Source organism: Neopsephotus bourkii, unplaced genomic scaffold, assembly GCF_033783945.1.
Source record: "Neopsephotus bourkii isolate Nb327-2 ecotype Australia unplaced genomic scaffold, CSIRO-AGI_Nbou_v1 NB_1592, whole genome shotgun sequence".
NCBI classification, from domain to species: Eukaryota; Metazoa; Chordata; class Aves; order Psittaciformes; family Psittacidae; genus Neopsephotus; species Neopsephotus bourkii.
Window position 1 is genome coordinate 22,739 of NW_026902068.1, and position 12,267 is coordinate 35,005.

The 12,267-nt window shown below is 37.8% G+C and overlaps 1 protein-coding gene across 1 annotated transcript; it reads left to right on the forward strand.

The window, feature by feature from the left end:
• Positions 1–4,446: 4,446 nt before the first annotated feature.
• On the forward strand, positions 4,447–8,433 carry LOC133222400 (radial spoke head protein 6 homolog A-like). The gene is made up of 4 exons (XM_061372064.1): positions 4,447–4,497; positions 4,678–4,971; positions 6,427–7,170; positions 8,257–8,433. Exons 1-4 carry the CDS (start codon positions 4,447–4,449, stop codon positions 8,416–8,418), a joined length of 1,251 nt encoding a protein of 416 aa, XP_061228048.1. The 3' UTR covers positions 8,419–8,433.
• The last annotated feature ends 3,834 nt before the right edge of the window (positions 8,434–12,267 follow it).

A 12,267-nucleotide genomic window follows, 5' to 3' on the forward strand; every position in this document is an offset into this window, starting at 1 on the left:
GAGGCTTTTATAGCATCAACATTTGTGACATCCAACCAGACAGTAAGCAAATGCTGCCACTGGTGTACATTATTTACAAGCTGGGTGAAGGACAAAGCTACAAACATGCATTTAGACTTGTTTTTAAGTTACAAAACTCATTCAGCCACATTTTTAAATCAAGAACTACTTTTAATCTTCTACAGAAATTCACCATGCTTAGGGATTCAAATCTTCCATGTAAATAAAGATCAAGCTTTGCTACCCTAAATACACATTCACATAAAGTAAATAAGCAGAGCCCAGCGTCAGAGAAACACAGAACACTGAATACAGTGAAGTTATGGGTGGGCAGTATGGGCAAACATTCTAAATGGCTAAAAATCCAGACTTAATTAAAAGAGTATATGAAAACTAAAAAAAAAAGGCTGCTATACAACTCATAGCAAGCCCAGCATTCACTCATTTAACTAATCCCTGTTGTATTTTTTGTTGAGTATATTAATCGAAAATTAAATACTTCAGAGAAGCTGATTTGCGCTGCTTGAATTTTGGGAGTCATACAAATTATTTACTATGTGTTTAATAAATTATTTTTCACTCTATCCCCCAAAGCCATTAGCAGAAAAATACTTCAAGAAAGAATTTAAAAGGCTCTTCTTACAGATGAAATTAAAAAGTTTCATATGCACAAGCATTTGATAAACAGAAAGTAATGACCTATTATTTAACTTCATCACAAGTGTCAGAGGCTTAAAATAACAATGTTTAATTAAGCTGATGTGTGCCCCAAGTCTTCTCCCAGGAAACTGGTGAATCACACCAGATTCCCTTTATTGTCAAAGATATTCACAAAATTATCTGAACACATCTGTTAAAAACAGATGAATGGCACAAAGTCTCCTGTTGTTAATTCAGACTGATTACTTGTTAAACATATTTAATTGAGGCAGAAGGGAGGTTAATGGATGTTTACATTAGGATACATAAAATAATGGAGAAAAAGTAGTTGTGGCATTTAAAGACAAGATGAGGTACTGTTTGAACAGCAAAGTTTAAACATTTCAGATAAAATGCATGAAATAACTGTAAGAAAACTAATGTTTCCCTTTAACTGTTTTATACTTGTGTACCTACTGATTGAACAGATTTTGGTGCTTGAATAATATAAGCCAGGTATGGTGGACCCTTTATTATTTCTGACAGGTAAATTATATTCTCCCATCACTGAACGACTGCTTCTAAACCCTTATTACTTCACTTCACTGCCTGTATACAGAAGCGAATGAATGACTAGACAAAATTCACACTTCTGAAAATACATTGCATCTATCTACACAAAATGTTTTCTACAAATTTTGCTTCCTGTATACATTGTCCTTTCCTTGAATCTCAGGGCCAAAAGGAATCTAGCCAGCTTAAAGAGTATGAATGTGAAATGACAAAGCTAGACTAGGTCTTTTTCAATGTTTTAAACTCACCATGATTTTGCCTTTTAAATGACTCTACATCTTCCTGGGCCAGACCTCACAAGCCTACCAGGAAAATCTCTCTTGTAGCTGTTGTTTATCCAGAAAGCTCTGATTCAGGAAATCCATTTTAGGAACAGAGCTACTGCCACTGCACCTCCAACCTCTTTCACGAGTGGTACCTCCACAAGTGAAATTATTATCACCTTTAATTGTTGAATTTGAGGCATGGTGTTTTTCTGTATTTGAGCATATTATTAGCCAAATCTGTCTGCCTTTCCTGAAAGATAATCAACTTGTTGATTAGCAAAAACATCCATCAGCTTCACACTTTAATTCTATCTCCTCATCTCCAAACTCTTGTTCCTTCATTTTGGAATTAAAACAGGTAGAGGAAGTTGGAAGGGGAAAAGATAGCAAGACAGCATCAAGAAATATCAAGAAGCAAACACCACAAGAGAGATTTTCAGCTATCAAAAGCATGTAGTTTCACAGACTGCAGAAGAACTGTTCCGATTAAACCCAGTCAAGAATAGCCTTATAATTACAATTTTATCCATTTAGAAAGTCAGTATAACGACTACATCTGTTCCTCTCACCATCTTTGTCCAATGTAAAAAAAAAAAAAAAAAAAAACTCTTTACAGTTACAAATGGAGTTCACTTAAACACAGTATCTTCAAACAGTGACACATTCAGAAGTGGGTTGGGGTTTTTTTGCTAAAAAATTTCTCTTTGTCTCATAATTCAGACAGTAACTTCTGTAAAATTAAACTAGAATGAAAACTGGCAAGCTATCAAAATGACTTTTCTGTTAGCACAGCATCAAAACACTAAAAATCTCAAACAAGGGCAAAGCTAATTTGTGACCTTATTGCATTTATAACAAGAGGAGAAGAGAAAGATAAGACTCAATAACTTAGTTCTCCCTAGCAGGAAATTCATTAATAATCTTTCATTCCTCTTCCCAACCACACCAGGTGAATGAGTTAATTTATTCAGAGCTCATAGATTCTAAGTTATGAATTCTCAAAGTCATTGAAAAGCAAGATCCATTTTCAGGAAAAGAGCTGGAACAAAAGATAAATGATAGGTAAATGAGTTTATAGCACATACTTAGAGGAAATGAACAGTTTATCAGCTGCTTATGCAGGATACACCTATGTCTACAGTGACAGGTTAAAAAAAACAAAACAAAACAAAAAAAAAAAAAACCCTATCATCACAACTGAAAAAGAGAACAGATAAGATCAGATAAGATTTAGGGAAGAAATGAAACTTCTGGAAGAGATCCAGAATTTCAGGAAATACATGGTTTCTGAGAAGTAACACAAACATCTGCATTTTTAGATACCTGGCAACTTTCATCATTACTGTTTCTTGATTCCCATTATATTTGGATTTCTGTGTTTTCATAGTACAGATTAAAACCTTGTAAGAATTTTAATCTTAAGAGATTTAAAACTCAAAAAATTAATAATTTCATTTAAAAACCTTTTTTTTCCTCCCCATTTTTGTTGCACTTTAGTGTTAAGCATATGAAGAGAAAGGCAACATAAACTGGATCTGGGTTTGTGGTTTTTTTTTAAGGCAATCTCACAGTAAGCTAGCAGTTTTATTACCATCTTCATTCAAAGGTAACTTTTTGATCACAAAATTACTGAATAAATATGCAGAGCAAACAATTGATTAAGAATTGCTGAATTAATCATCAGAGATCAATACAAGGCCTATATATCATTTAAATTAAGGTCAAAAACTGGATTATGTACTAAAGGAAGTTTGGAGCCAGAGCTATTCCAAGACTTTAGGCTGAGGAAGTTCCTCTTTCATAATAGGTACTAAATTCACAGACCTAGTAACGAAACCAACTGGATTATATTTTAATATCCATAGCCAGAAGAATGTTAACAAGGTGTGTCCTTATGCTCAGGGAAGCAAATCCAAAGTCAAATGATACATAATTAAACCTGTTCGTTAGCTCAGAATTCCAAAGCCATGATAGTCTTTTGAATATCAGTAATGAACAAACTAAACCTATTCACCCAAGTTTTTGATGCTCGTTCCAAAGCAGCAAAGCCATATAGTGCAACACTGAATAGTGTTTATAAAATCTCAACGAAAAATACAAATTACCATGAGTTCTCAAAGAGAGTGGAAATCCCACAGGAGTAAGCATATTAAGCTGGATATTTTTTTTCCTGTTGGGCCACCAACACCCTTGGGCCACCTGTAGGTATCTGCTAAAATGCAACTCCTTAAAATGCCTTTTTCTTTGTTCGTTTTAAAGCTCACTTGCTCTATATATTTGTTTCATAACCTCCTTGTTGAATATGAGATATGTGTTTACTCAAACAGTAAAAGTTCCTCACTGACTTAATTAAGAGCAATTAGGAGAGCAAATTTTACACATATTTTAAGTTCTCTGGATACTAACACAGCTTCAAATACCTGTTCAAGTATCATAACACCTGATAAGACTACAAAAGCATACAACACTGTACTGTATGTCTATTAAACAAATCTGTAAGAAAATTAATAGAAATTAGCAGGTTCTTCCTCTGTAATATGTGAGTTGTCCTTCACGTTTTAGTCTTTGAATACTGTTGCAACAGAAGGTACTCAAATCAAGGCCTAACACTGATAACATCATATGACAAAACTATTCCTTCAGAACACCTTCATTCACATCTGCTTTTTTAACTTGGATCTGTGAATACAACTTTTTAAGTAATTATCAGGTTTTACAGTATTTTTTCTCCTCATGAAAGAAAAACCTTGTACCTTATGGCAACACTAAAATATAGAAGATTAAACTGCACTTTCTACTGCACACCATGGAAGCAACAAAGGCAAATTAACATCACTTATCCCTTTATAAACCCAAAATTAAGCTTTTGAAGATTCATTCTTCTGCTGTCACTGAGCAACTGAAAGATTCTTGTGCCACAAACATTCAAGATGGAGCACTAACAGCACCTCATGGATGGGAGGTCACGATGACAGGGAACAAGCAGGGCTTGAAAACTCCTCTACAAACAGCTTTAACGGCTAGGGCTGTGGGCTGGGAAAAGCGAGCCCGCAGGAGAGCCCCCAGGCCCTGAGGGCAGGTCCCCACAGCGACAGGCCCTGCGGGGAGCCTCTGGCCTCCCGCCCGGCGCTAGGGAAAGATGGGTCGGTGACCCCCCTTCAGAAATACGCTCGTTCCCCCAACAACTGCTGTGCCTCAGCGTGCGGCGACAAAAAGTTACCACCACCGGGCCTACCGGCTAACAGCGGACGACAGGAGGCGCTCCGAACGCACGGAGAAACGAGGAGGAAACTGCCAGCTCCGACGGGAAACTCCTGAGCAACGGCCTAAACAGCCGCGGCCGTTTACCTTAGCGACGCTCCGCCCCGCTCCGCCCCGCCCCGCTCCGCTCCGCCCCGCCCCCCTCCGCTCCACCCCCCCGCCCCGCGGGCAGCACGCGACAAGTACAGCTGACCGCGGCCGAGAGGCTGTTGGCGTGCCCCAGGCTCGGCGCGTACCCTGCTGGGCCAGGCCAGTGTGAAGAAGAAAACCCATCTGGTTACTTAGTTGGGTCTTTTTCCTGTAGTAAGTCTAATACCCTGAACCTTTAAAACCATAGAGGTTCTAGAGAGGATGAACAGAAAGTAAAGTTTAAAATATCTCTCACATGCCAGTTCAGCATGGAATATTGCATCTAATTTCTTTACCTCAAGTGACCATAATTCTGGTACTCCAGTTGGAGAATATTGTGCACAGCTGCGACTGTAAAATAGAGAATGGAGAATTTTGTGATCCTTCCAGCTCCAGCTGTGATTCCAGTCTGTCCTTCTCCAACTAAAAAAAAAAAAAATAAAAAAAAAATCACATGTTAGAACGAAGAACTACTAGAAATGAAGAGCCGCTTCTTACAACAGGGGATTTTTCAGTATGCAGTTGTTTATATGCAGAAGCATTTGTATACCAACAAAAAAAAATTCTTAAAAAAACAAGGGAAACTAATCAACTAAATGTTGATTTTCACGTGAAGTTACCAGTATATATTCAAATGACTTCTGCCATTGCAGAATACAACTATTATCAACAGCAGAGACAGTCTTTCATCTTTTCTGTAGCCTATTACTTATTACAGTAAGCTTATACAATGGTAAAAATGGAACATGTAGAGCATTTCAGAAAGGAATTTTGGATTTTTCATACTCTGGTCTATCTTGCCTTGGTGTAAGAAACCTGGAAAGGCTCAAGAAATTCAATACGAAGCTAACTTTACTTCTTCCAAATTTGAAGACTTCTACTTTTTCCAGTTGTTCTAGTGAAAAACTTCTACTACCTTTGTGTGATACAATCACCTACCCACATGAAATAAGAGTGAGAAAGTGAATGGAAATAATGAAATCATTCTTGGCCTAGTTTTGCTTCTACTGAAGACAGCTGGAGTCTTATAACGGGCCTTAGTAGGAGCGAGCAGAGGCCAATATTTTAAACAATGAAAACCATATGTCAAGGTTTTCAAAAGAACAACATTCACTCCAGAGAAATATTGCTCGTCTGGTGTCTAAATATAGAAAATATGTATTCTATTTTCCCCAAATGAATCTGCGACAAACACAAGGAAAAACAGTAACGATGCTTGCAGGCATCAAGGCCTCTTACATAGCTGAAACGCCGCAGCACTGAAGTCCCTTGCAGATCCTGCATAAGAATTCTTATTTTGCAGCAATTTGAAATTTTAAATCTTGTATTCTAAAAGCTGAAGCTCATCTGTGTTCTCTTTTTTACCTTTAAAACGGCATTTCAGGTTTGTTTGTTTTTTTTAATTACAGTGGAAAATGTAGTGAATGAATGTCTGTGAAGCACCTTGAGAGAGTAAGTGGCACTACAGGAAAGTGTAACATTCAGTGGACAAACCGTTGATTTTTCAAATAGATAATTATACTATTCTTCAGCTCTAACTCCGTATCTTCTTTCCCAGGGAGACACCAGTCTACCTAATGTAATGGAAACAGCCTTTTATTTTGAACAGGCTGGAATAGGCTTGAGCAAAGATGAATCCTATCACATATTCCTTGCCCTTAAAAAACTAATTAGTGTTCAGCCAGTGCCCCAGATCTGTCGCTTCTGGGGCAAAATTTTGGGTCTGGAGATGAACTATATTATAGCTGAAGTACAGTACGGTGAGGGGGCAGAAGAGGAGGAAACAGAAGAGGAAGAAGCTATTGAGGAAGAAGGGAAAGGTATGACTGAGTTCGAAGATGAAGAGGAGGAAAAAGACGAACCACCAAAGTCCACGTATAAGCCCCCACCTACCATCCCAAAAGAAGAAAGTGGAACTGGGGCTAATAAATATGTCTACTTTGTCTGTAATGAGCCAGGTAATCCCTGGGTGAAGTTGCCTCCAGTGACACCAGCCCAGATTGTCTGTGCCAGGAAAATCAAGAAGTTCTTCACCGGTAGGCTGGATGCTCCCATTGTGAGCTTTCCTCCTTTCCCTGGAAATGAGGCCAATTACCTGCGAGCACAGATAGCTCGGATCTCAGCAGGAACCCAGATCTCTCCAATTGGATTTTACCACTTTTCGGAGGAGGAAGGAGACGAAGAGGAGGAAGGAGGAAGAGATACATATGAAGAAAACCCTGATTACCAGCCTATCCCTGTGCCTGAAATGGTGGATTCTCTCTCCAGCTGGGTACACCATGTACAGAGTATTCTAATGCAGGTACGTTCAGGAATAGCTCATTCACACTGTGGTGCTCATAGGGTTTCAGAATGTAAACACACTCCTCACCTGCACGTTTGAACTATTCACCAGAAATGGTATTGGCCTAAAATATTTTTTTAAAGAATATACCTTTGATGTAGTATATAACATGTTGCACCTATTTACATTTAGCATATATTTTTATGCATATATACGTAGGAACCTTCTAGGTGTGTTCTTGGGATCAAAACCTACCTTTAGATAACAGTATGGAATTAAGCCTTGATAGATAACAGTAATTTCTGGTGATCTATATTAGGTTTTCTCTTCTGAAGTCTTTACTTGACAAAAATGTTTTAAATTCTCTTTTCTTGGGTAGGATGCTAAAATGCAGGTAGTTTATGACTGTATGATAAATGGAACTTATTTGATGTTTTCTTTTGGCTTATTTTTCATTGCTTACTTTCTGCTGTAAAACATGCAAATGAAAAAGCTTAAAAGCTTGTTGATACCAGGCTAGTGCTGGAAAGAGGTATTACTAATTTGATTACCATTGCTAGGTAAATTGCTGGCCAGTCTACCAATTCAAGAATGCTAGTGTGAAATAACAGCAAATAGTAGGAAAGAAGGTTTAAAATTATTACCAGAAAAACAATAGTTGTAAAAGAAAAAATAAATACATGCATTATAATCTTAAGATAAAATTTTGTTATGATCCTCTGACTGGTAGCTAGATAACAAGGCAAACTTTAAAAAGAAGTGTAAAAGTCCTTAAGGTAAGCCTCTTAGTTTGCAATAACTGGTAATGTAGCAGGATATAAACCAAACGGGCAAGAAACTGAAGATCAGAAAACAGCAAAAACTGATGACAGGTATAAGGTCATTCTGGAATAGTGAACATGAATGAGGGAGGAATGAGAGATATAGGGAACTCTCTGCCAAGAGGATACAATATTCTGCTAACAATATACCAGTGTTAGAATATATGTATTTCTTCTCCCTCTCCCTCAACTGAGTGCCTGTGTCTGAGCCAATTGTTTTAACTGTTTTGCATTCTTTGAGTGATTGATATATGTATTTATTATTTTTCCATATCAATTATAGGGTCGCTGTGTTTGGCTTAATCCTTTTCAAAAATCAGAGGAAGAAGAAGTAGAAGAAGAGGAGGAGGAGAAAGCAGATGAGCCAGATGACATACAGCAAGAAATAGGACCACCTCTTGTCACTCCACTCTCTGAAGATGAAGGTATTCTTCATGGAATATGAAGTTTGTGATAGAGGGCCATTAGGAATGTCCTCATTTAGGTAGTAAATATGTGAAGTTACAGGACTGACGCTTCATGGAGAAATACAGTTTGCTCAGCTCCGTATAGGAATAATACCATTACATTTAATCATTGCAAATTGAATGAAGCATCTAGTAAATATAAAAGGTTGTTGTATCACTCAGAAATGCAATATAGGCTACAGATCTTTAAAGTGAAAATTGAACCTCCCTTTTATTAATGACAGTCTTTGCTCCATTTTAACTGTCACTTAATAATAACAGAAATAAAATCCAAAAGAATTTTTACATTGAACAAAAACTCTCCTCCCTTTAACCCCTTATCTTTCAAGAAAGGAGCACTTTAGAACCACTGTAAATAAAAATAAATAAATAAATAAATAAATAAACCCACAACCCACAAGCCTGTAAGATTTACCAAGACTGTAACAAGCCAGGAAAAGGAGGGCATTTGAAGCTCATTCCACCACACTACCACCACTAGCGGTATCACTATTGCCGCAATCAAAGATTCTAAACTATTGCTGTTTTTCCCACAGTTGGAACATTACAGTCATCAAGATCCATACAGCTCTGAGCAACAAATTTGGGGATCTTCAACATGAACCACTGAAGCAGGTTCAATGAAAATAGTACAGAAACACACAATTATGTGTAGTGAGAGGAGAAAAGAGAAGGCACTATCCCCCACACAGATTTCTCTTGTGTAACAGTTGACAAAAACATGGAACAGAAGCCTACACAGAGACAAAACAGGCTGACATGAACTCTGTATCACAGCTGTAACGTGCTAACCAGGATCATCAGTGCTTTTTATTTCACTCTATCAAGTGTCACAGCACATAGCTTCTGAAATCCGCAGTTGTGATGCAACAGGCTTGTAGGAGATTGATAGTTCTGACCAACACCACAAAGAACCTATGCTGATACTAGTTAAACACAGCCTGTATTTAGAAGATGCACAGCTGCACCAGAAACCACCGATCATGGTGTTCACTGCAATTTCAAGTCAGTCACAGTGTCCAAAACCAGAGAAATACTATCACCTTCAGTGACAGAAATCATCATCATAAAGACATTACATTCCAGTATCTGAAAAAAATATCAACTTCAATTTCCTGCAATTCTCCTGATAAAAATCTTCACCATGTCACTCTAATAACACAGTTTGAACAAAAGCTTTGTTTAAAATATAGCTTTAGCACTCGGATTATCAGGGCATGTAAAATTTTTTACCGCCTTGGAATTTTGCTGGTCCAGATCAGCATTGCTGCCACTGCAAAGTTATATAGTTATATATGTACTGAACATTATCCTGTAACTCAAGGTGATTTTCTGAACTCAGAGGACATAAAACACAGAATTCACACTTCAGGATGCAAACTCACGCTTAGCCTTAACCACAGCAGCTCTCCGCTATAAGTCAGAACTAAAATCAGTTTGTCTCACAGCATATAACCTGGTCTATGTCAAAAAAAAAGATAATGAAATTACAAAGAACCTAACCTTACTTTCACTGAAGTAAGTAGCAAAACTCTCACTGACTTCAGTAAGTGTAAAGCTAGCAGTGGTTCTCCAGAAATTATTATTATTCTCTCCAGAGAACCGTATGCACTTCCTATCAGCCCCTGCAGAAGGATGACGGTCTCTCAGCCTTCCAATAATACTGGCTCACAAAGAAGCATTTCAGACTGCCAGCACTAATCTAAAATCTATGACCACCTGAGGAATACACTGACTTCAGCATATAAACTGAAGAAGATAAAAAGAATCAAGCCTTATGGAAGAAGAAAGAAGCATACCAGCAGTAATGACTCACTGATAACCTTGTAACTACCAACAGCCACTGCCATATTTTACAGAGATTTTGTATGAGCATCTATTCATAATAGACGATTATAGTATAATAAAGACAGCTGCACTAGGGGAGGTTTAGGTTGGATATTAGGAAAAATTTCTTCACCAAGAGGGTGATAAAGCATTAGAACAGGCTGGCCAGGAAAGGGGTGGAATCACCATCCCTGGGAGTGTTCAAAAATTGTGTAGGTGAGGCCCCCATTGATAAGGTTTAGTGGTGGGTTTGCAGCCCTGGGGTAATGGGTAGACTTGATGATCTTCACAGTCTTTTCCAACCTAGTTGATTCTATGATTCTATAATCCCTCTCTGCACAATAAACATGTAAGAGTCACAGAATATTTGCCTTTATGCATACAAGCAATAAAATATTTAGTAGGAAATTGCTATTAGCAATGACATGAAAAGAAGAACTTCAATCAAATGGAAAACTGTATGCTGAAAGTGATGCAGAACTACATTTGGATCCTCTCTAGGTTAAAGAAAGGGGGGGGGGGGGAGAAAAAACAATGTGGCTTTTTCAGAACTGCAAGAGAAATGAATGTCACCAGTATCTGAACAGAAAAAAAAATATATAAGAAGTCGTTATGTAGTTAACAGTCTTTCCATGAGAATTAACAAATGTAACAAGACAGAACCTGTGCTTTTCAAGTACCTTTCCTCTTAAAATCTTTTAGAAGCAGTCAAGGCAAGCCTTAAGTATTCAATTCATAGACATAGCATGAAGAAAAAGCTAGCAACCATCTTTATATGCTCAGGCATAATATGCAGTCTGAGACCTATGCCACACCAAATCAAGTAAGTATCTACTAATCATGCCTTCCTCTTACGTGCCAGCCACTTGCCAGAACAAGCTTCACACAGAAAGCAATAGCCTCTGACTCTACTGTACAGGTGGGGTTTCAGTTAAAGTTGCCTTGCCAGCTAAAGAGTGGCTTGATCTCAGTAGTTACAGGTGCTAATTACTGGTCTGGTGATGAAGGCATTCTTCAGGAAGACACACATGGGACATGAATCTGGGCTTCCCAATTCAATAGTTGTTTGCATAGAAACCAACAGACCACAAAAGTATTACCACTTGTAATGGGAAGCTCTATTCAGATTGCCTGTCATTCCCTTCCCAGTGTAAGCATGTTCAAAATTCTCCAATGAAACTGTATAGAAATGCAACAGATAACCTGTTCTACATGCAGCAATTTATACCATCTTTGGATCTCCACTTGGAAATCAGCAAAAGGCAAGAGTTCTAAATATATACATATATATCCTCCTTTGGAAAGAGAAAACATTAATACTTTAGTTACCGTTCAGCTAACTAACCCATGCTACTGACAGTGTTCATGAGAGTAAGATTCTGCAGCAATATTGCACTTATCCATTTCCTATTTTTCTTTATCAAAAAGAGATCATCACAGCACCTTGTTGAAACACCCTTTTGCAGAGATGTGCTTTGTCCTGACCCATTGTGTTTTACATGTGTCCTAGCTTACATAATTGCAGTATAGGTGCCCCTCGTTTTCTTTGTTGAACAGGATTGAAAAGATAAAGCAGTTGTCCTTTCTTGAGCATCTGCTTCACAGAACATCACTGGCAGAAAGACAACTTAATTCCATACCATCTTCATAGAAGTGAATTACTGAATAAACCAAGGTTTTCCTCCAAAGATGAAATACGGGTATCAAGTGAATTTACAAGCAATTTGCAAGTACTGTACCGCCCTCTGCAGTCAATGTCTTAAGTTCTGCAAATGCACCTGCAAGAAAGACACGTGCATTCCTTGCAAAGCTCAGTAGAACAATAAAAACATTAGCAGTTGAAAGCCAACAGAAGTAACATTTGTATGATATTGATTTACTTGTTAGAAACATAGTAACAGAATACATAACCTTTTTAATTCTTCATATAAATGTTCTGTGTAGTAAAGGATGGGGAAATGTATGTTCTGCTGCTGTTTCAGAATGGATCAGATTCCCCA

Bases quoted from the DNA above. Each gene is read 5' to 3' on its own strand.
- LOC133222400 (XM_061372064.1), top strand. From the start codon at position 4,447: ATGACAGGGAACAAGCAGGGCTTGAAAACTCCTCTACAAACAGCTTTA. The intron at 4,972-6,426 runs GTACCCTGCTGG...CTTCTTTCCCAG, and splicing joins GCGTGCCCCAGGCTCGGCGC to GGAGACACCAGTCTACCTAA. The intron at 7,171-8,256 runs GTACGTTCAGGA...TATCAATTATAG, and splicing joins TACAGAGTATTCTAATGCAG to GGTCGCTGTGTTTGGCTTAA.